This window comes from Bombus pyrosoma, linkage group LG15 (assembly GCF_014825855.1).
Source record: "Bombus pyrosoma isolate SC7728 linkage group LG15, ASM1482585v1, whole genome shotgun sequence".
In the NCBI taxonomy this organism is placed as follows: Eukaryota; Metazoa; Arthropoda; class Insecta; order Hymenoptera; family Apidae; genus Bombus; species Bombus pyrosoma.
In genome coordinates, this window is record NC_057784.1 from 1,994,914 (window position 1) to 2,019,750 (window position 24,837).

At 39.6% G+C, this 24,837-nt stretch overlaps 2 protein-coding genes across 2 annotated transcripts in view; one reads left to right on the plus strand and one right to left on the minus strand.

Annotated features, from left to right (window-relative positions):
- The window catches only part of LOC122575476 (suppressor of lurcher protein 1), a 299,608-nt gene that overhangs the window by 184,975 nt on the left and 89,796 nt on the right, over nt 1–24,837 (plus strand). The gene's annotated exons all lie outside the window — the stretch shown is intronic.
- The window catches only part of LOC122575508, a 116,642-nt gene that overhangs the window by 36,760 nt on the left and 55,045 nt on the right, over nt 1–24,837 (minus strand). Inside the window, exon 2 of the mRNA XM_043744539.1 lies at nt 13,301–13,384. Coding sequence (XP_043600474.1) covers nt 13,301–13,373 — 73 coding nt within the window. The 5' untranslated portion in view covers nt 13,374–13,384. The remainder of the gene's footprint in view (nt 1–13,300; nt 13,385–24,837) is intronic.

The window sequence follows — 24,837 nt, forward strand, 5'->3', positions numbered from 1 at the left end:
CTTTCTGCCATTGTCACGAACTTTTCCATCCAGAATTCTACTACGTTTTCTCTGTATACACTTCCAGTGTACAGAGTGACGCGTCTATCGAGACGAGAAATTACGAGTTCCTCTTTGTTTTTACAGGACCTGCGGGGAAACGGTATTGTTACCTTTTTACTTGTCACGTGCTTGAAGAATGTTTTATCGTAGAAGTAAAATTATCACTCATACGTGGGCTAGGCGACGCTACGTATCGTAAATTTTTCTCCGCGAAATCGCATCGCTACGTTTTTATAGATACAAAGTATAACGAACTTATTTTTTTAACTTTACATTCGAAAAACGATACGTAAAGGAATTTGAAGAAATATCGGGTTTAAAGGCATGACAAGTGAAAGAGAATGGTATAACATGGAAGCATTGTCGTATAATTGTATAACGTTACTTCGAATACTGTGAAACGTTTGAGACAGAAAGCGAAAAATCTAACTAGTCGGAAACTTTTACGCGCCACTGTACAAGTTAGGAGTCTAACGAGTAAAAAGTATAAATATCGTCTTGCAAATGTTTTATTAAAAATATCAAACAGACTATCTTTTATCGTCACTATCGTCCGATAAAACGTAGAAATAGATTGGCGATATTTACATTTATTCCATTTTAAAGCGTTGCCTGTTCTTTAATTACGGAACTGAAATATCAGTTCATTGATAAATCAAATTAACTGAATTCATTAAGCAATAATTTCAGCCAACGTATTACTTATTCTTAATTAATTTTTTTGTTTGCTTCATATTTATTTCATTTATTCGATCTTTTTCCATAAATATTCGCATTTATCCGTTCTTCCTCTGTTTCCTTCGAGTCCTATTATCCGTCATTAGCAAAGCTCCCATTCCACTACTTCCATTTCTCGTTATGATCCATAAATCACTTCGACTCTCCATAGCTTTCTTCATTGCTGTTCTTTCTTCGTAGCTCGATACGTTTCAAACCTCTCAATCGTAAACGCGAATAGCGAAGCGTAAAACAACTCGAACGCCCGGAAGTAAACTGGCTCGCGCCCCGTACGCGATTCCAGCTTTTTATGTTTCCTATCCAGCCCCTCCTTCGACAAAAACCTTATCCTTTAAGGAACAAGCTACAAAGATGAGAAAAGATCGCGGCAGAAAATCAATGTTGCACGCTACGCTACAGCGTTGAACACGAATCGTTTGTTACAAATTGCGACATCCTGTAGTTTCACGGCCGAGCAACAAGACTTCCCGATAAAAAATCCATTTGCCACGCCTAACGATAATGAAACGAACAATTTTTTTGCATGCTCGTGGTTTTTCGGATTTCCATGGTATTTTTCATAGCGCGTCGCGTTCTGTGTCGATGTTTCCCGAACATCGCAGTTCCCAATCTTCTTCACGGCCGGAACAATCTTATTTCAAGTATGTCGTAAAGAAACGAACTGCAATATTCGCGAAACATCGGCACAAAGTACGACGCGCTATTAACAATACGATCGAAACCCGAGAAACCATAAATGTGTTGCCTAATAACAGTGGAAGTTTAAGATCGAAAAGATAGTTTTCATTTAACACTAGAGCTACCGATAGTTAACACGAAGGTATTTCTACCAAAGCCGATCAAAACGACTGATCTTTAAAAAATACGTAAAATAGAATATGTTTATATTTATTGATCTATTACTTCTTTACAGAAGCAGTTCCATGTTATGTAGTACATTTTTGGTATTGTTAATCCATCAGGGATCCTTAAATGAGGGTCGACACATTTATAAAATTGTAGAGCCAGTCATTTTCACTGCTGTGCTATTTCTAGCGTTAGCATCTAGCGATCCAGATAGAATTTTCCTGATAACTGATATCGTCATATCGAACGATACGTGGCAAAAATTTAAAAAACGTGTGGCAAGTTGTAGAAAACGAGGAAACTGGTTAATTGGGGTTCGATAAACGGATTGCAGGACCCTTTTACACTTTGGCTGGTATTGGTATAAGTAGCCTTGATACGAAATTATTTTCAGTTTGAATACATAGAAAACAAAATAAAATTCATTATATTATTCTTTTAGTTATCGTTGCGAAAGTCATTACATCATTGCGGAAAGAAATATAACACGAAGTAGGAATTTTAAAATAAAATTGTAAAACCAGTCAATTTGACAGGCGTGGTAATTCTAGTGTTAACATTTTGACTGCCACGCCGAAATTACGTGTTTCGCTGAGGACGCCACGGGAGTATTTTTATTATTCAAAGCGTATAATGGCAAAATGATAATAAATTGACGATGCAACACAACGTTCTTCCCCGATGCACCGTTTATCTTATCGGTGGTCACCCGTGATGCTAACAGTTGACAGCGACATATTGTAACAAGGCTTCGTTTATTTCAACGAACCACTCGCATTCGTTGTTTCTTCGTAAGCAAAACGTGCAGAATATGTCGTTGAAAGGTGTAGAAGATATTAGCAAACGGTATTTGCTCATTGTATATATAATAGCAAGGTATGTGCACGCCTCTAACTTCAATTATACGATTATAAAGCAGCATTTACGATTATTTTCTAAGCTGTGTTTATAATAATATTCGTAGATTAGCCCTCAAAGATATGGATGCAAACACAGATGTTCTAATAAAAATGCTTAATCGTTCAATGGGGCATTTTTTATTTCAAAGTATCTTCTATCAATCGGTTATATTCAAAATGACCTATCTGTCAATTTTCATTCAATTTTTACGATTGTAAAAAGTTCAAGCGTTCCGGTCACCAATGACCAACGTGGCAGTCAAAGTATTAAACGGTTTAAAGAAAAAGAAGTTGCAGTGTATGAAGACTCTGATTGGGAAAGGATTATTTTTCATTCGAACGGAGAAATAAATAAAAGGTCTGAATGGTATCGAAAGTAAATGTAAGGTATTTCGTCTGATTTAAAAATGAACGGAAGACATGTCGTCTTATAGACGAAGAAATTGGTCCACGTACGAAAGTTTCTTTTTTTTTCGTATAAATTAATAGGAAGGATATCAATAGAATATCAAAAGCGAGATGACTCAATTTCGTCAATGAAATTAAATCCTATATTGCGATTGGTCCATCTTATCATAAACGTTTATATGTTGCGGTGAATGAGTATGGATTTGAAGCTACCTAATTGATGTTCAGTGTTAACGAACCAAGAAACTAATACAATGCTGCAACTAATTGTAAGTGTGGTCAAGAGAAGCGCGGTATAGGATTCAGTCTTGAACTCGTGAATACTATAGGGTTAACTAATTATGTGGGAGGAAACTTTGGTCTAATCTTATTAAATAGCAGCTGATATTGAATGTACATTACAACTATATTATACATATGTACGTACATATATGAAACATTAGAAGATTTGTTTCGTAGCAATTCATATGGAAACGGGTAAAATTTCCGCGCATTTATACGTATGTACATACTAATTATTGGAGAGGAAATTTTCATCCAATTTCACTAAATGGCAGCTGGCTCTGAATATATTTTATATATTTTACATACATTTCAAAATAAAGCTTGGGAAATGTTCTCTGTGAATGCAGATAGAATGGCTAAAATTTTCCACGTATGTATATATGTATATATGTGGGTAAAATTTTCACGTGGCAGCACATCTGACTAGTAAGACTAGAAATTGAAGGTTGAAAGTCAATTTTCTCGGAAACATACCCTTAAGATCCATACGAAAAATCTTATTCTATATTTCCAACTCTTTTTTTTTTTTTTTATCACGTGGAATTACATGAAATTCGAATGTATCGCGATAGTGATCGATAGCGTGTATAGAAGATAAAATACGATATATATCTACCCTGTGTTCTCTATTCCTTGGACTTTTGATCAACGAGCAAAGACGATATCGGGGACAATACAGTAACAGTAGCGAGGGAATAGACAAAGGAGGTGAACGCAAGAAGTAACGAACGGATTCACAGTATCAGTTTCCACGTGACCACGCGTCTTTTGGAAACGACGCGGCCCGACGACGCGGCGTCGTTCGAGGTGTCTGAATGAGCTGGCGTAGCTGGCCAATTGATCCGAAATCGCGCACGCTCCACCGGTTATCTTCTATACTATTCTATAGCACGAAAACGCGTCTTTTAAGACGGTGCTTTGGCACACTTGCTCTTTCACGGTATCGGTTATTCACGGCCTCCGCATTATCACCGGTTTTTTCGCCAAGATCCTCTCGAGATTCCTGATCCTTCCGTTTCGCGCTCCGCCAATTCCTTCCTTTCCTTCTCGCTGAACCGGCGTGCTGCGTGTTCGCATTAACGAGTATAGAAAAAAGCTCATGGCTCGACAGATATCGCCACGATCCTCCAACTCTTACAATTCCATCTTGCTCCTACTTTTTCTAACGAGAACATTTTTTAACGCGTCGATTATTACGGTGATATTCATCGGTGAACCGCGTTACGAAATTCTTTAGAACGGCTGAAGAAAGATGAAAGAGATTAAAGGAAATTGAGCAACGTGAATGACTGAAAAAACATTGTCAGAAGAAAGGCGCTCGATTGTAATTGAATATTTTTACATTTTACATTAAGAAAACGTTGAACATAAGATTGAATCAGAAAGTGGTACGCGCCAGCAACAATTCCTTCGCGTTTTATCGAAGCTTTAGATATCGTTCAAGTTTAACGTTGGGTTTAACGTTAAAAAAAAGTACAATAGGGTCGAAAGTGTCCGCCAGAGGGTTAAAGAAGCCGTGCTACTCTTCTCTAACTTCCAATCCACAATTCTTTCGTAAATTTCCTTCTGCGCGCGAAGAGATTCGATCTCGTACGAGATGTTCGGGGAAAGGATTGAATCTAGTTTTCGATTCTAGCTACTTCCTCGAATTCCCCATTCTGCGTTTTCTTAAAGTGCTTTCGAACGTGCAAGTTCGCTCATTTACCTGTTACGTACGGAGAATATTTTCCGCCTGCTGTTTTAAAATTCCTGTAATCTGGAACCTCGATTCTGGCAAAGGGCAACGCCCTAAAGCCCTGCTATTTATCGGTGGAGAAAGCTGGTTGCATTACCTCGGATAAATGGCAACCAGAAAGAGAACATCCTGTACGGAACATCGTACTCTAATAAATTATTAATCAGCTAAAAACGTAAATGTATTTATTTCCTAAAGGAATTGATATCAAACTTCGGCGCATTGTATTTTCTTTGTTATAATTACGATTACCTTTTACATATATTTCTGGATGTGTGCGTCCAACATGTATTTAATTAATCACCGATCGTGCAATATCATTCGTTCAGTTAACAATAAGGAAGAGTTTATGACTTTCTTTGGTGTCGAACTAAATAGAGTGCCGAATAGAACAATAATCTCTTTTACCTGAGATTATGTAATTATCGTATAGACTCTGATGTGTATAGATATCCTTTTCTTTGACGTTTGATATGAAATGCATAATATATTCCGAAAGACGAGCATTTTCATTCAATAATATACATACATGTATTAGCTTTTATCCTGTTCGACATGATAACATTTACGGCTATTAATTCACATCTATTTGCTCTGATTACGTGTTATTAATTGGGTACATTTAAAATACACATATACTTACCGAGCGCATAAATTTTGTTATTTCTGTAGTTTATTGTTAATGCGCCGTAAATATTGCGATCTCTATATGGATTCTGTATGAATTCATAAATTTAGTGCATAAATCCATCAGCATCCTAAATAAGAAGCAAAATATAACATTAAATTATTGAATATGGAACGACCGGTTACACAAACGCGTAAAATCGTCGAATTTATCGGGTAAATGGGCTGCAAAATAGCATCTATTATACGTCAATTTATAATTTGGTATTAATAGTCAAATGAAGCTAGTGTACCATTATCCATTTTCCGTTGATCATTTTACTATAAAACGGCAAATTGTGCATCAACGCGAATAATGAACTGACATTAAATTCGGTCACGTTCTTACGAGTGCGAATCCGAACTTAAACGCAACGTATGTAATTCAAGTAGCATTAACATAACTCGTAATAATAATATAGTCGAAAATATATAATTATTATATTAATTAATTAATTACTCGTATTAATTGCCAGATTAATACTACCCGGGATATGCTGTAATTTGTTTCCAGGCGTTTATCGAACGTAATATGCAGATTATTCTTTGCTACAGTTTCATCGCAAAATATTTTTAAATAGTTCTTCACATTTTTTAAATGTATTGGAATTATTTTATTCGGCAGAATTGATAAACTAGCAGAATATACGCACTTAAGGGAGACTAATTAAACATTATTTTACTTATTTTACTGAGAAGGGATTTAGAATTCGACGGGTTATACTTTGACAGAGAATTATTATTTTATAAAATTACAAGCATTTTATTAAGTCTTCGGTTACCATAGTTCCACGTTCGCCGCTAAAGAGATTCAAACCAAAGAAATTCTTGAAAGTCTTCGCCTAACTATCCCTTTCATACGAGTGCATCCTCTACTCTGGTCTCCGCTGTCACGGTATTTGAGGCACGGACTTTCTAGGAAGCTGTGATGAATCTACCAACACACCACGGACGAAACGCATTCTTCGTTCCCTTTTCCCCTCCATTTTTCCCTCTATTCTTTTTCTTCTTTTCTTCCTTCTTTTTTTCTCTCATTACAGTGCTACATGGTCAGTTCATTCGCGACAACGCAATGTAATATGATTTGCATTTAAAAGCTAATGAATAATTTAATGGAAATATCATCGAGTTTGTAAATACTTTAACTCTTCGTAGCCAACCTGTGTCATTTACGCGCCAATCGAATTTTCGTGTACGTGATATATTCATTAAAATTTTCCATAAGTATTAAAATACTTCGTAAAATACAGTGTATATACCGGATGTCCGAAAAGGTCGGGACAAAGCTTGTATTACTCGTCGACGAGGTCAAGTAGGTAAGAAAAGTTCGAATAAACTTACGTTGGAAAACGATTTATCAACAAGTTATAAGTTGCAAGTGTGCGAAGATGTTCTTGGTTTGTGAAAAAGCGATGGGAACAAAAGACCAGCTTTGAGGATGCATCCACTTACCGCTACAACGGCAAGAATATTCGAAAGAGTCGGACGAATGGAAACCTGCATTCTCGCGAAACGAAGAAATTTCGAACGTTCGTCTGACAAACTGACAAAACGATTAACAAAACTTTCTGAACTCTTATAACTTCGATCAAGCATTTTCGTACCAAGCTTTTTTATCTACCTGACCTCATTAACACGTAGTGCAAGCTTTGTGCCGGCCTTCCCGGACACACCGTATATTTTGAAACGCAAAGCTTTTGTCATGTTAATTCTTTAATTAATTAGAAACTTCCTTCGCTTATAAGTTGCTTACAAAGGAACGCTGTCGACAAAAGTAACTACAGTCAACGGTGTTAACAAACACCGTAAGTAATAACTCGTAAGCAACTCGTCTATGAAGTTGAAGCAATTGAGCCGAGAGGTTCGGTTATCTTAAATTTCGAACAGTAACGCGTAATGTACACGGGATATGCTGGACATATCGCTTGTAGTGCATTAGCCACAGCAGTTCGCCGTCAAGCACTTCGATAATGCTTATTCGAGTCGACGTTCTCAAATTCTCAGAAGTTTGCTACACGATGGAATGGAAATTTCGGCCGCAACTAGTCGAATCGCCAGACCTATATTCATCTTTCATCGTATCACGTCAGAACTAATTTGAAATTTCATACAGTTCTAAGTGAATGTTAATGTTAGAAATTCGAACCCTTCGGGACCAGACTATTTTTATGTTAAACAGCGACATTAATGGAATACTCAAAGTGACCAGGCCACGTTCATAGTCCGGATATATTTTTTCTATAAAGATTGTGGATAAATGACGTACGAATTAACAAGAGGGAACACTGATCGCGACATAAATCTACTTGAGCGAAAGAGATATTCGATTTTTAACTTACAAACTAGTAAAGTAACGAGAAAGTAATGATCATAAACTTTGTTACGCGAACATAAGCGAATAAGACGGTTCGGTGTTAAAAAATGACCAAAAATCGAAATTACTTTTACTTTTTACACGAATTTTTCTCAATCTGTTTCTCTAGCTGTTACTATGTCGTCGAAACGAAATACGAGGTATGTTGGTGGAAATCGGAACAAGTTCAGCGATATCGGATTAAAGTTTTCTTCTAGGAAAATTGAGTAAAATAAGGAAACTAAATATCATAGGCTGAAACCGAGGAAATGAGATAAAAATAAAGCAACTAAAGATAACCCTGACTTTTTATCGGAAAGAAGTATTTTGGTAATCGTTAATATCGCACTTTGTTGCCGATTTGATAGCAACTAATTTTTTACTCGTGATATCATTTTGTCAGATTAATGAAAATACCTGAGGACAAATGGTAATTGTCTTTACGGGAAATACACTGTTCACAGGTAATGAAAATGGATTTTGCTTGACGCAAATATACATCTGTAGAGCAAAGGATTAAATCCAGCGTTATACAAATATTCCAATATGGACATCGTTCGGCTCTCATTGCATCACCGATCGAGATGATTTCTCGAGTGCATTGAAATCGTCACGGTCAACGGGCGTTAGCATCGTAATCCAATACGATACCACGACATGACCCAAGGAACTTGTGTTTCAGTGTTCGTAATATCAGAACTGGAACGCGATGCCGTTGATTCTGCTACTAGGTAAAGTTCGTAACGCCTATCGTTTGGGTGAGAATTCTCCTCAAGGAATCCATTTCGCGTGGTAACAGCTAAAGTCGGCTTTGGATATCGGTGTATCGATGCCTTTTTGCGCGATACGATTCTTTTAAATTTCCTTCCGGCTGCGAAACTTTAAAAAATCCGCCCGCACCTCGCCTCCATAGAGGAATACTGCACAGCGTTGCAGTTACGTTGCAGTACATGCCACGGCATCACAACCGTTGCTCTTTAGGAACAAAAATTTTGCTTGCTGTTTCTTTCTGTAACCGCGCGAACGCTCCAACAACCGCAAGAGCAACAACAAGGCAAAAGCTTCCGATCTTTCTTTACCTTTTAACCCCTTAACCTACGATTTACGTTCGAGAATTTTGGGCCGAAAACGTAGAAAATGTCGCGCAATCTTCGAGCCATTCGCGCGACTTGTGTAGCGATGCCCGTAATATTTACGATTGGCCCGATCATCTACTACGGGCTATGCCCGTAGTTGTAGGTTAAGGAGTTAAACCGCGTTCAAAAGAAATAATCTTCTATTATTTAACGTTCTACGTTTCGTTTCGATTAGCCTTCCGATCGCGTTCCAAAGTATTAGGTCGTCCGAAAAGTTTCTTTCGTCTTACAAGGAAATAATGGATACACAACATTTTCCGTTTTATATTGTTTTATCGAATTACGTATGATCCATTTTGTTCTATCAAAATAAAGATCAGGACGTTCGACAGATTAGGTTTCGCGTTTGTATAAAGATGCGTCGTTGTATAAGACGTGTCTGTAAAAGAAAGACACTTTCCGGACAACGTAATATGAAATGGGAATTTGTTGGCCCAAGAGCTTCGGGGTAGAATTTTATCTATTGTTTATTACTTATTTCTCTGTTATGATTCTTTGCGATGAATTCTCATTTATGAGAGAGATCAGATCAAACGAATATTTATAGATACGTTGATACCGAATAATTATTTTAATATTTCATTATTAACTATGATTTATCGAAAATATGATGTTGAGTTAACCAATCGTCGTCTCTAACCAATTTGTACGAGTTAATGCGCGTTCGTATTAATTCTACTTTTAAAAGTAGTGCTTTTTTTCAATTTCCGAAATATTTCTTCATTTCTAGCGTCAAAGGAAGCTCGAAATATAAAGATCGGAGGACCGCAGTCAGATTGAACTTGCGAAAGAAAATCTACAACTTTCGACTTGTCGCTTGTCAATTCCTTAATATGGTTAGCCGGGAAATTATTGTTCAAGAACGTCCTAACTATAAGACCGTTCCGATTCGTTCTGCCGAGAAAGAATTCAATATCAGAGGGGCAGAAAATCGTCCGTCTATCGAGCTCGACGGAAACCATTATCCCGTACGTCCCTTTCAATTTCATTCAGCGGTGCTGCCGGTCGCAGGGCAAAAATACTGAAATAGCAAATATACGATAACCCTCTAATCCGGGCTCCGCCGATAGCCAATGGGAATAGAAACGTTGCGCTTGCAGCATTGGGCACAATTAAACTCGACGACCCTTCGGGATCTGCTATCGTTCAACGTGAGCTAAGGGGAGAGAAACACGTGTACTGGGTCGCGCGATGCAACCACCGGATAACGGATATGGCTTTTCTTCTCGCTTAGATAAGAGTGTCTCCACCTATCCCGATGGTCCACTAACGAAATTCGAAGGTCAGAGGATCCGCGACGAAATCCCCGCTCGCCTAATTTCCTTTTTCTTCTCGCTTAGATAAGAGTCTCTCGATCTACCAGGTTCGGTCTAGTAGCGAGATTCGATGAAAATAAGCTCAGCAACTGTAGCCGATAAGACTGGAAATGTCGAAAAGATGTAGAAACGTATAACGCAACAGATAGTTTCTAACATTATATCTACGTAAATCGGTTGGGTTTTAATAGAAACTCTGACGCGATTTTGGTGTAGGACGTGTAGGGTGCCAAAGAAATTTATTAACAATTCCAGCTTTCCAACGGACCATTCTCACTTCTCGGTTACAACTCAACTGTTTTCTTGATCCGATTCGTTGCCACGTACGCCTTCTTCCAAATATTCGGCGGAAGGGCCGTAGGCATATCGACGGCCTTACGCTTCGCTGATATATTTTGTACCGACGAAACCGTTGGAAATTTCTGTTGTCGAGTGCCGCCACAACTCCTTCGGTATGAAACAGAAAAATCGGTTTTATTCTTAGGAACGAAACAAGAAGACTCGAGTTGAATTCTGAACACGAACGAGGCTATAATCTTCGGTACAGAGTACGGCACTCGCTTTTCACTCGAGCTACGACGATTCTCTAACCAGCTGAAACTATATACCCATTGTTAAGCCTCTCGCGGAAACTACAGATACGCGCGAGCGCGGCTTCCCCCGTGGCATGTGATTTATGTAACGAGCGGGCATGTTCAATCTTACCACTAAAACCAATACTGAAACTAACGCTAAATGTCTAATAATCCAACAAACCCAATCTGACAAATAACAACGCGCGCGTTAAAGATAAAATTAGAGGGTCGAAAGATCCGCGGTAAGATCTTTGCTCGTCCAATTCCGCTCTTCTTCTCGCTTGGATTGCGAGCCTCTCGAGCTAACGGGACCGTGCAATAGCGAAATTCCGAAAGTAGCGGCATCCGCGGCCAGTTCTCCGCTCGTCTAATTTCACGGACGATGTCTCGACTTGGTCCACTAGCGAAAATCTCGTGGATACGCGCATCTAGGGCCGTAGGACACGGAGATGCTCGATATCCCGATACATCCAGCTGGAATCAGGACCGGGGAGTCAACAAAACACATTAACGCTAATCTGTCCGTACGTCGAGCGCAGTCAATGGCACGGCACGAATCCCATTTGTCCAGGACGACGTCTCGTGTCGTGACGTACGGCTGTGTGCGGTTGTGTACGGCCACGGACTTACACTCCAGTTCATGAATATTAGCCGGTTGGTATCGCACAAAATGTAATAATTGGTCGTAACTGTCGAAGGAACGATTAAACGATCGGAATTGGAATAATTGGCAATTGTTAAAATATATATTGTAAAAAAATATGATCATTTTTCAACTTAGTTATTGCAACTTCGTTTCCTTAATTTCATTCATAAAGATATGATATTGCGTAAACCTCTGCTGTCTACCGACGATACAAAATCGATTAAAACAGTGAACGACAGGAGGTAGATATCTATGAGATGCTCATAAATATGCTTATAATCCGTAGTTCCAAACGAGATAATAATCGTAAGAATTTGAATAGGTTGCCGGCGCTTTTTCAGGTCCACATAGGATGCGGCCGAATAACGTGCCAAGCGGGTTGAAGGTGATACCTTGCGAAAGAAACAAGAAAAAGATGTGGAACTTCTTCGTCCAAGGCTTAGTTTCCGAGAAAATCGGGTTCGAGCATTTATCAAGTACGATTCAACGTGGCTAATTCCCTCTGACCGAATAGAAGGAAATAATCGCTAGGATATCGCTGTAGGTGTGAAAATAGATCAAAAACGTAGAGTAGAATTTTTCACACGGTGCTTCGTCCGCGTGAAAAGTAAATTTTCAAATTTACCATACGAACGTGTAGCAGACCGATGATACCGTCTGCGAAAAATACTGTCAGCTAATACTTACGAACAGAGATGTACGTCTTCACTGTGCGCGTTTGTGCGTATCGTGTACATTCTTATCATGCATGGAATACGTAGATACGGACGAGTGCACGTTCAAGTGAACGTGTACCGATAACAACGTACCGGGCACTTACATTCCTACGGGAACAGACAAAACATTTCTATAGGTAAAGGTCGACAGGGCAGCGAAGCAATCAAGTTCTTCTGGTGCGGGGAGGAAAACGAGGACTTGTCGAAGGCACTCTGTTCCTTCCATCGCGCTCTGTTCAGTTTCGGAAAGTTCGACGACGAGCATGCTGCGCCACAGTTGCCCGCGACTATACCGGAAGATAGTGGCGAAGGGGAACGCGAGGATTCGTAGAATCTGACCTGACCGCTTATCGAACGTGGTTAGCGGTACCAGCCACTCTCGGCTTATCCCTTAGGACGCCGTCCGTCGCCAAAGACGACCTGACTATCTTGCACAACGTATTGTACCTTTGCGCCAACGGAATACCATTCTCCCTCTTCCTTCCCTTTTCATTCCCTCGCCTACACTTTGACGCCCGTCCTTTTTCCACCCTTCCGCTCGCCTCACACCAGGGAATATCCCGAGGATTTCAAAGTCGAACAACGGGCTCCGCCTCTTCCTTTTTTCGCTCGCCCGCAATGGACCACGATAATGGACCGGGTGTTAAGATTCGAATGGAATTTTCCGAACATGGATATTCGAATCTGACCGGGATTAAAGCAGCTTTCGCGTTGGTCCACTTGTGGTCGCGCCGAGCCGAGGAACGCGAAACGTAGATAAAACTATTTTTTCGAGGCAGATGTTGCTCCATTAATAGGATCTACGTAGCAACTGTGTTTTCGCTCTAGCTCTGCTTTCTACTCCATCTTTTTTTACGTTTATTTCCTTCATCTCTCTGTTACTTGAAATCGTTAACGTCGAGAAAATTTAGACATTGCACCTATGCGATGCGAGTATACCTTTGCACGTAATGTCCATGACACGCGAAACAATCTGCTCGTTCGTTTCAGTCATTTGTCGTTCCGCCAGCATAAATCCTCATCCTGAAAGATATAAACACATTTATCATACGACCCGGTACAAAGCATTTTTACGGTTTTCATTTTCAATAGGACAATCGGCTGGATTGTAATTCGTAAGAATTTTTCGTCAGAACTTTGACCTTTTATCCAGCTTGTAAGTATACTGCAGGTGAAAGGTAATGAGCAAATGTTATTAATAGCCTCCGTAAAATCGAGCAAGAGTACTTGGATCGTTGAATTTGGCGTCTCCTGTATTTTGGTGATTTTCAAAGGGATTCTTGACATTTTTGGAAATATGTTATCCGTAAGATTAGATTTAGAAAGTCAAATTTTTGTATATTTCAAAAGCAGCCCCGAAAGTTCCCGCGATGTGGGATGCTGTATTCGAGTCCAGTTTACCGGTTTTGATTTTAATTGAGTTTTCTTTCAAACTTGCTGCCGTTGTTTCGACACGCAGCGAAAGTAATTAACTCGAATGAAACATTTTTATGTACAAAACTCGCTGTTGATAACGACATTATAGAATATCGTGAATTTTCTATATGAGGCGATTATTTTACAGAAAATATTCGATAAATTAAACACACGTCGGCTTTTCGTTTTACGTTTTCTAGCCATTTTGCAATATTTCACTCCCGTTATTTGCGCTGAAAATTGCAATACGTCAAAGATACGTACACGTGTGTTAAATATGACCAACGATCGTTAAGATCCAAGTAATATTAATACAATCATCGTATCGAAATTTATATACTCGTTATATTCGAAATATTTTTAATGTAACGCTTGTCGTATAAAAATATGTCAAATATTTGGCACAATAACGCGTTCGTTAATTTAATGTTACGATATATCGTCAAGTACATACGAATGCGCATAAATCAATTCGATTCAACGTTCTCCGCGTTTCATTGCTGTAACTCACAATTACTAAATCTTACGATGTAACGCGCTGATTTAATTTCTCGACCGTACCTTAGCCATAAGCTTAATTTATCATATGCCTCACAAGGAAATATAACCGGCATTTCCGTCACCGAAACAAAGCCAGTTACCTGGAATTTTCCTCGAGAGCATAAACGTATATATAGACGATTGTTGACTTACAATTGTAAACTAGAGTATCAGCGCATCCGCCTCCGGCTAGATAATTCTATTGTGTGTGTACACGTGTTTTCCCCTTTTCTTTCCCTCGTCCTTTTAATATATGAATAATACCCTGAGATTCATTTCCACGCTTACCTGCGCCAAAGTAGATTATCATTAACATGGTGAAAAGTATCCGCTAGAAAGTTACTAATCGCTCGTACGCGAGTGCCAACTTTAAACTTTCTCTCGATCGCGCGTTTGATGCTTCGACGTTTAAAGATGAGAACAGGACACGTAACAAAAGCTAGTTTTCGCACCGTGCACTTGCGCAATATTTTATCGGAGTCTACCGCGTGCATTTATCGCGCGTCGATTAACTTTCACGTAGAATCGATCGCGCAAAAAGGCGTCAGTCGTACGGCGAATTTGGGGGAAACCGCGATGAAAAATCGAGCAGCAGAGATCGAAGTGGCGAAAGAAAAAATCGGGACCCTAGCGTACGCGGGATATGGCGTTAACAGGAAGCGAGACGCAGAGAATCTGATGCACGTGACAAGAAAGGGAAGGAGTTGCAGTTAAATGTAGAGAAATCAAAGGTTCTGATCTTTTATAAAGAAAGTGGCAGAAAAAGGGGGAAAGAAACGGAATTGACAGAGGCAAACTGTAGAAGAGGCGAAGAAATTCAAATGTTTGGGATATAATTTGCAGAAAAATAGAGGGAGAGAGTCACGTGTTGAGCAAGTGGCAAAGAAATGCAAGAACCGTAATGGCTCAGACATGGACGAGGAAAGTTGAAAAACAGCATCGACGGGAGAATTTTTGGTAGCGTGGTTGAAAGTATTTTGTTGTACGCTGCAGAAGTATGGAAACGGTAGGAAGCGGAAGAAATAGAGGATCTACGAGAGAAATATATTAGACGAATCTTTGGGTCTGGACTTTTACGCCCCAGCATATCTGGTCCTGCAGCAAACCAAAACGAATAAAGCATGGATAGGGACGGGAAAGAGGGCAATAATATACGAGGAGAAAACGAAACGTTTAAACAAGAGTGAAATAATACAGCAGCGCTGCAGGGAAATAGATGCGAAGCGAGAAGATAAGAAGTCGAAAGGGGACGAAATGAGAGACATCTAATACGGACAGAGAAATGATAGGTGCTAATGAATTGGTAATGGAAAGAATAAGAGGGAAACACCTTGCTGAAGGTAGCGAAAATGAACGAGGTAGCTCAGTTACAATGGCAAGAAAAAGGCGAGAGAACACAGATATAACACTCGTTATAACGAAATCACAGACGATCAAAGAGCTAACTATTTAAATGAAAACTGCAAAGGCGGAGATCGAGGCACGATTGCTGGGTTCAGATGTGGGTACAAAGAAAGGTGAAATATTTATTGGAGGAAGAAAGACGGTACAATCTGCAAACTATGTAAAGGATGTACAAGAGAGTCATTGGAACGTGTGCTGCGTGAATATAAAGGGGTAGCAGGAACACGGTTGAGGAAAAAGAACGAAATAGATGCGTTTAGGAAGGAAAGGAAGAGGCGGAATTAAAGTCTTGCGGTTAGATTTCCCACGCGCGCGCTCTTCCACAAATAACAAAGCTAACCACCCGTTTTATGGCCGAAAGGAATGAAACAAAGCCAATTACTATCCAATATATTTTGCATCGAAAGTTTAAATTTATTCGAGCTGGCGTGTGCTTTGCCGTAAAATGTCGCCAGGCCGCAACACACAACTCAACACTGAAAGGGTTAATCCGCTTTTCCTCCGCCGGATATCTCCGCCGGGACTATTATAATGAGCCACGGCACATGCAAGAAACACGGCGCAAGTATGCGCGCAAAGACCGGCAGCGAATTTCCGCTTGAAATTTCACGAATTACCTCGCAGCAGAACCGGCCTATTCTTTTATTTGCGATACACAATTTCCTTCCTTTGAGGAATCTACCGCCGCGATTGTCGCTGCTTTTTTCTTTATTTGCCCAACCCCTTGCCCACCTTGCAATCGCTGCGCGAAATCCTTGGGGAATCGTATAACGAGGCAGAGTGTACAGGAACGAGATAATATAAGCCACGCACGGCCATGGCACACGACGAAATTCTTGGCTGAAATTTACAAAGGACGACAACCGGGAATTAATCTCGCACGAACCGGAACACGAGGGAAACCTTGCTTCTTAGCGTTCGGTTGCCCGCTAGGATAATGCTTCCCCTCGTCGAGTAATTTCATTCGTTGGATTTTCTATTTTCGTCCCTTCTCGTTTTTTTCTCTTTTTCCTTTTTTCCGCTCCATTTTCACGGGACACAGTATCCCCTGTTACGTCCTCTGTTTTCACTGCATATTAAGCTCGTGAATTGCGAATATTAACGACGAAACCTGCCTTTTCCTCAGTTCCCTTCGAGCCACTCTTTCTCCACGTTCGGCTTTCGTATTCTTCTTTCATCTTCCCTCGTCCGCCCCCCCTTTTTTCTCTTCTTTATACATCCCGTATACTCGATACTGTTTTCATTCGTTAAATTTCGCCGTCTACCTCTTTGCTTTCCTGTCTTTCCTCTTCTTCGAGGCTCTCGTTAGGCTTTAAAGTCCCCTGCGGTGTAAGAAATGCTAAAGATATAATACCGTTTTTACGGCCCTAACCTTTAACGATCAGAACTCTTTACGGGATCTCTGTCTTTTATTTCCATCCTTCTTTTGGCGAACGGCATGATTTTGCGAGAAAGCAAACTGTAGGTTAAATAATTATAAGTGTACTAAAAATTGTACACATTGTTGACTTCGTAAAATTATGGAAAATAATGATGATCGTTAAATACACTAATTATAAATAGTATTAGGTTGTCCGGAAAGTGTCTTTCTTTCGCAAACGTGTCTTCTACAACAGTGCACCTTCGTACGAACGTGAAACCAAGTCAGTGAAATGTCGCGGTGTTTATCTCGACAGAACAAAATGCGTCGTACGTAATTCGACGAAATAATGTAAAACAAAAACGTCTATTATTTCCTCACAAAACGATAGAAACTTCTCGAACAACCTAATATCAAACCAGAGAATTAGAAATTATGCATTTATATAGCGTATGCGGTGCATACGGTCCAACTATGTAGAAAGGGAGTCTCTTCAACACGAGACGTCCTCGAAAAATGTTCGTCTGCTATATTTTTACTCATTACTATATTACTATATTTATAATCATTATTGTTTCACGCATAAACTACGTAGAAATAGAGTTTCTAGAGCGTAATACAGAATATTTTCTGAAAAATTTCTCGCCTTACCTATTTCCTCGTTTTTTCTTCCTTTTTGTATAATTCCATTTCTCGAGACTGTCTGAAATTAACGCTATCGCGCATGCCATACGTGCACAGCTACTCGCATGCTCTACTCGCGTACTATTCTTCGTAATATACGCTAAGATCGTAAATAGAGACAGAGCTGTCGTAAACGCGATAAAGGCGAAATTGAGTTCCGTGAAAAACGTCAAGTTTCACAAGTGTGTAATCGATACATTTTTCTTCCACGTCAAGACATCTTGAGAAACTTTGTACGATCGCAGTAGCTCGCAATATCCATATTGTCGCTACGAGACAAGAGCTTTGAAAATTCTTCGCTCCGTTCGTAGGAAATTTCCTCGCGACTCCGGTTTATATAAGTTGAAGTTCGTAATTTTCATTCGCTCCCTTTGTAAAATTCGTTTTTCATTGCATTAAAGAGAATTATTGCGTTCACGCTTAATCCTCTTACTGCGTTTGGAAGTTTGAAGTTTCGACGAATCACGGAATAAAGAAGATTTCTTTAAGCAGCGTGTTTTACGACGACGTTACGTACACACAGCCCTGTGGTATTTGTTGCGCTTTACGTTTCATTAAGAAGCAGACAACGTATCGTTCACCTTGCAAAATCGCGTAAGAAAACGCGGCGAGAAGGACTTAATTATATTCCGAATACTTCGTTCTGATTCCTTCGCCGTGTTAGCTACGTTGTCAAAGGGTCAGCGATGTTGGAACGAACCGTTGGATAATTACAATAGGAAGGCGAGAAACAAGAAAATTGTTGATGTAAAAGGAGACCATGAACGGAAGATCGATATAGAGAATATCACGCAATGTGGAGAGCGAATCCTTTTGCTTATACGCCGTGACAAATGCACCGCGAAACTCTATCTTGCTGATAACATGGATCCCTTGGCACGCATCTGACGATTGTGAAAAAAGGAAAGTGTCACGGTCTTGCGTTCTTCGAGTCCGACTCAAAGACGCTGATGCTAGAACGTAACGTCTTAAAGCAAACCAAAGGCTGCTTTATGCACAGTGCATATCGTAATTTGTTGCTTAAATTCCATCTGGGACTATGTTTCTCGTCTCTGGAAATATCACGGAACTACTGTTCCTCGGGGTGTAAGACGGTGTGTACTTGTATGTTATCTTATCGTCGGTTGTGTATTAGTAAAAATTTAGCGGTTTATAACGTCACGAGTGTTTAAATTAATATCAATAGCTGTATAGATCTGTCGAAGCGATTCTCACTTCTAGGATATCTCTGCATCTTCTGTAGCGTTTTAAAGTTTCCTTAGTCCTCGAAACCATCGAGCATCGTTTAGCTCCAAATCAGTTCGTAGGGCCTCTCAGCCTCATAGCCTGTTCTAGTAGTAATAAGTAGTATAAGTAAACGCTGCCAGCATATGCTTATACTTGCTTAAATATATTTCCATCATACATCCGTGCACGCGTTCCTGCCTGTTCTCTGGCGAGATAAACCTCGACAAAATCGTATCGCCAAAGGGAGAACTTTCAAACGTGACTTGGCCGAAGACGATATAAATGACGTTTCGATAATCAAGTTGAGAAAATTTAATGAGAAAATTTCCCAATTTCAGACGTTACTTCGATTTTGTCGGCAACGAATTTCATAAGACTGGGAAGAAATAACGATGTTTCTGCGGTCGTATTTGTTCAGAATGCATGTATAAATATGAAACGAGAAACATCTAAAGCGATGTGTAAATATGTATAAATATTAAAAAGGAAATGTTTTGAAATGCTCGTAACAAAATTTCAAAATGTTCCCTACAACGCACATAATATATTCGCGAGAGATGTTTACCAGATATTCCAATATTTTTACGACCCACTGTATCTACATGGAAATGTCAATAACATTTTATCATCGGTATTTACGTTTAGAACGTTATCAATGATATCGCTATTAATTTACTCGTTAGTCTACTTTCGCGCAAGGCGATATCGTTGCCGAAAATATTCGTGGCGCGTAAACGACGCGTTGGAATTCCGATCCGTGGGACAATACTAATTTCGGGGAATAGGATAAATTAACGATAAATTAACGATAAATTAACCGATCTTATGCAGCACAGCATTAGGGAAACTTACGCTGCAACGAAAGCGTGAGGCCGCCTATTGAGCATGCAGTCATATTTATGTTTATACAGCAGCCGCATCGATACGCATTATACCAGCGCGTATTAAGGAATATTTATGGCAGGACCTAAAGTGCTGGAACGGGGGCGACCGTACCGTTGTCACGCCTCTTCTAATGGTTCCAAGGGAAAATAATAAACCATAGCATCTTCCTCCGGGCATTAATTCAGCCATTGTACGCCGCGGCGTTCCGCAATCTTTTTTCTTCGGGACACGCCGCCAGGATATAAAAGTATTTCAATTAACAGGAAATACACAAAGTAAATTCAACGTTGCGCTTGGAAAAATTACCGTTACCGTTGGACGTACGTTTATAATTAAAGTTGGAGGAAAAGACGCGGCGTCGCTCATCTGACTCACCCTCTGCCCGCTTTCGAATGAAATGAAACGGGAGAGCAACGAGAATATTAAACGTTACATGACCCTCGCTCTGTATTTATATCGCATTCGCCGTGTTTGCATCGAGTTAATGGGAAAGTAATCATGGTATACTGGTTTAAAAATGCTTCACGTTGCGCAATGTTCTCTTATTCGATGAATCAGGTGGCCGCGTCCTGACCCTTGGCGAGGAGCAGGAAAAATGTATATTTCGCGCTGCCGCGTACACTGCTGTTTGTCAAAGCTGCGAAAGCTGCAGATTGTTTACCCCTCTCGGGGAAACTGTAGTTGATGGAACGCATGCAGTTAATCACCGAAATCTAAATCCGCCTATCACGTTGACTGCCACGCGTGTTTTCAATGAAATCTCCTTCAGGCCACGCGTGCCGTACCAAGCGTTCTCTGCTAGGTACTTCCATCGATATTTTAGTAATGCGAATCGCTCAAGCGGTGGTCTCGACAATGATCTCTCGCTTCGTTTGTTCGCAACATTAAAACCACTAGCTGTTTTTGAATATAATGAAGGAAAGTGTGGTACAGATTATTCCGACCAAATGGTTTCTTACGCCGCCACAATTAGAAGGGGAATCAAACGGTACAGAAAACTTGGCGTTCAACTCCTCCTGGGAATTTCTCTTGTAAACGTTTTGGCGGTTTACAAAATTGCAACAAGAATTATTAGCTGCAAAATTGTTAGGGTTGTCTGAAAATACAAAAAGTCCTTGTCTTCGACGGAGTCAGCGTAACATGATTGCGGAAGAAGCATTAGACGCGTATGAAAACCATGTTATGCAAATAAAAGACGTCGAATGGACCGAACAAAGACACGAAGGAATTTAAAGAAAACAACTTATCGTCCAAATTGTCCCGACCAACCCCAGCTATGTATAGAATGCTTTAAAGTTTTACGTTCTAAACAATTTTTTTAATAAACCATTTTCGTATTACTTTTATAACGATTCAACAGTTTTATTATTTCCTCTGAAATATCTTTTCAAATACCTACGACGATCCTTCGCAAGTAGCGAAATAAGCGCCACCCGAATACGCGTGCCGTGACAGTCAGCGTGCTATCGAATTATCCTTATTTATTCTTAACAAGAATAAATATTATCTTACGTACGAATCTGAAGCTAATAATAAATTAAATAAACCTTAAATTATTTATTCCTGCATATCGATACAATTATTATCGACGTATTTTTGGAACGCGCGAGAGAACTCAACGTATTCAATTCGTAAAACACCTCGGGATACAGTCAGGTCGGAAGTTGCGAAACTTTGAATTTATTCAACGCCGAGGATATACCGATATAACTTAGGATGCTGAGAATCTAAAAAGTATTCGCGCAACGTCTGCTGCCTTTGTGATTTCACGTACATGCAACAGACATACGTGATCTTTGTAGTTTCATTTTTACGTTTATTAATTTCTCTTTCCCTAAAGAAAGGTGAAGGCAAATAAATTGCCTCGCGTTTTAACGATACGTGTCTTGATATTCGTCGAGAAAATTCGTAGAGCTAACGTTTCTACTATGCGTACGTTACATTCGAGGGTTGCATGTAGCAGACTCGCGTGGCTGACTGTATTTTCGAAAACCATATAACGACCACGTGTCTTGTCGTAGGTGAAATAATAGCTATCGAAGCTATTAGCGACCGTGAACGCGCTTGGAGATTTCATTTTTACACGCCGCTCCAGTTACGCGAACATTACCACTAAACGAACATAACAGGCTAACGACTAGAATTGGGCAACAAATAAATATCGACGCGATATCGCGAAATTTCATATTTTTCTGATAGTTTGTTTCGCGGGATGAACGAAGCTGCGGGCGAGACGAAGAAATTATTAATTTCAACTGAGAATAACAAATCCGAGGTATCAGTGTTTCGAAATATGATTGCAACCTAAATTCGATTACCTGTATCGAATACTGTTTTTTAGATGCGTCCCATGTTTTTCTTTTCGCACGCTACTCTGCATCCAGCCGCCGGATACGAACAGTCAAACAAACAGTACGCGAACAGCAAACTCTTTATCTGATCGGGCAACTGAAAAATCGGAAACGCATGATATTTATTCGTGCGACATTATTTATTCGCGTTTCCGCGACACCTCGTTGACAATGTAATACTTTGACACGCGAGTTTCGAACAACCATGGGAAAACTACGGGAATTTTCGTGCACACGCTGCTACGATTCGCGCACATCGTCTACGTAAAATCGAACGTATTAAATAAACTTAATTGGTCTTTAACCGAACTGAACTTGATATCGAAGGGTTGCTTACACCTACAACGCTCGTCGCTTCCTCTTCGTTCGATTAATTAGAGATTGGATTTGGAGATAAACGATAAGGTTACTCGCTCGATAGCTCTATTTGAGCCGTTGTTGCGTTCAAACGTTTCTACAGGGTGAGCTACAAGATGTTTAGAAAAGTGGTCGTGTACGTGGAAACGATGACGGATAGAAAAGCGATCGGAGGAAATTAAATTCCGACGTTTTTTCTTCGCTTAGGTTCTACTCTTTTAGCTACGTTCGTGTACATAATCTGCGCAGTTTAATTGGTTTCGATCTTTCAAGCATGCCGCGCATCTATGTATAGCCACGGAGGAGGTGCTGAATTATTATTTGCTGAAAATTGTAGCGATCAATCAGTGTCACTAATGGTCATGGCAGTTACTCTTCCATTATAGTTACTTCTAGCACGTCCCTTCTTGGATGTAGGGTACGCCGGTACCACTCCCATCTTCAAGATAAACTGAAGTTTGACAACAAAGTTGAATTTCCCGCAGGTTATTCTTCAAAACTCCTACCAACCAATTACTAATTTATCCTTCGAAATTTTTTTGAAGAGAAACGAACTTCTGAACGACATAGCTTGAGAAATTTCCCCCCATTTTTCCCCCTTACCAAGGCACTTGCACGAAAACGCAGCTCTATTTTTCAATTTTTAAATTTCGCCTCGTAATCACATCGCAAACTATAGTCTTCGACTTTTTTACGGTTCGCGCAGACTGTACGGCTCCGCCTGTAAAGGGAACGTTGTTACCATATTCCTTTACACTTGACGCGTAACTTTTATAAGCGATATTCTCGTCTATTTAAAATATCTTTTATCGCCTATTTGAAATAATGAACTCGTTTTAGCTGTAACAGCTTGTACATGTATAGGTATACAAGCAGCGTATTGTGCGCGTACCTAAGCTTTAACGATATGAGATGTAGGAAACACAGAGGAGGAACATCAATAAGGGATGAGCAGCTAATCGGGTTATTGAATCCAGATTTGAATCTAGATCCTTCGTTTATCGGTTAACTAATCAACCGATTGAACTCTCCAGATCAGAGCTGCCGATAAATTTCGCATAGTATTCGAATATCGCTGCCTGCAAATCAACTAATCACTTATGTAATTTGTGCCTGTTACGTTCAACTTGCGATACGAGAGCTGACGATGTTATCACGAGCTTCAGACAGCTTAGAACCTTCCACAAAATCGCCTAATGCGTAATTAGAAAATAATACAAAATTAGCAATCGGTAATATTATTAATTTGACAATATTATTCTTATGTTATCGTTAATAATAAGAAAAAGGGCCACCTTCGCCGAATTTTGTCAATGAAAATATTGCTAACTAAAGAAGATACGATCACCGAATACTTGTGAAAGCCTTATATTTATAATAGAATTCTAAATATTTTTGTAGGAATGTTATTAAATTAGTTTGTAAGTTACAGTATGATAAACACAATATCGTTTGCACTCGCACGAAAACGAATACAATATCCCGTTTCGCGTATTTATTTCTCGCTACTTTTACGACACGACGACACAACGATCTTCGCACGACTACGATAAATTCAACTCTGACAGCATTTACCACGCTCATTTTCCCCTTGACATACCTTGGTGACGCTCACAACACTCCTTGACAACATTGACATATCTTAACAACGCCAATAAACAATTACCCTCACGCCACGTCCTTCCCTGATGTCACGCTATCCCACATTTTTATAATTTCATTTATTTACTTATTTATTTATTTAACAATACCAAGCTTTACTTACAGAGGTAAAAGAAGGACTCTGAAATTTTTTGTTTATACTCGAAGAGTATACACCTGAATATGTACATACGCTTTAGCAAACTATACCTAGTTATGCTAACAACTTAACTCTTGGTACTGAGAGCAGTGACGAGTAATTTTATCATCGCATCGTCAGGGTAGTTTGTCCTATGACTGAGCCCCAAGTGAATCAATATTGGCGGAAAGTTGGTCATTCAACGGTGCATTCACGTACATAGTTTAAGCTGACTCGCACCAAAGTATAAACTGTCTTACCTCGGCTTCCGAAATGTTCAAGACGAGACGCGTTATAACTTTTGATAGGAATCCTTCGATCGATAAGCAGATCGACAGACGGAGCAGCCGATTAGTCTTTTTGTACCGCGATGTTAGGTTGTCGGTAAAGTTTCTTTCGTCTTATGAGGAAATAATAGACGCGCAACCTTTTTTTGTTTAATATTATTTTGTTTAATATTATTATATTAATT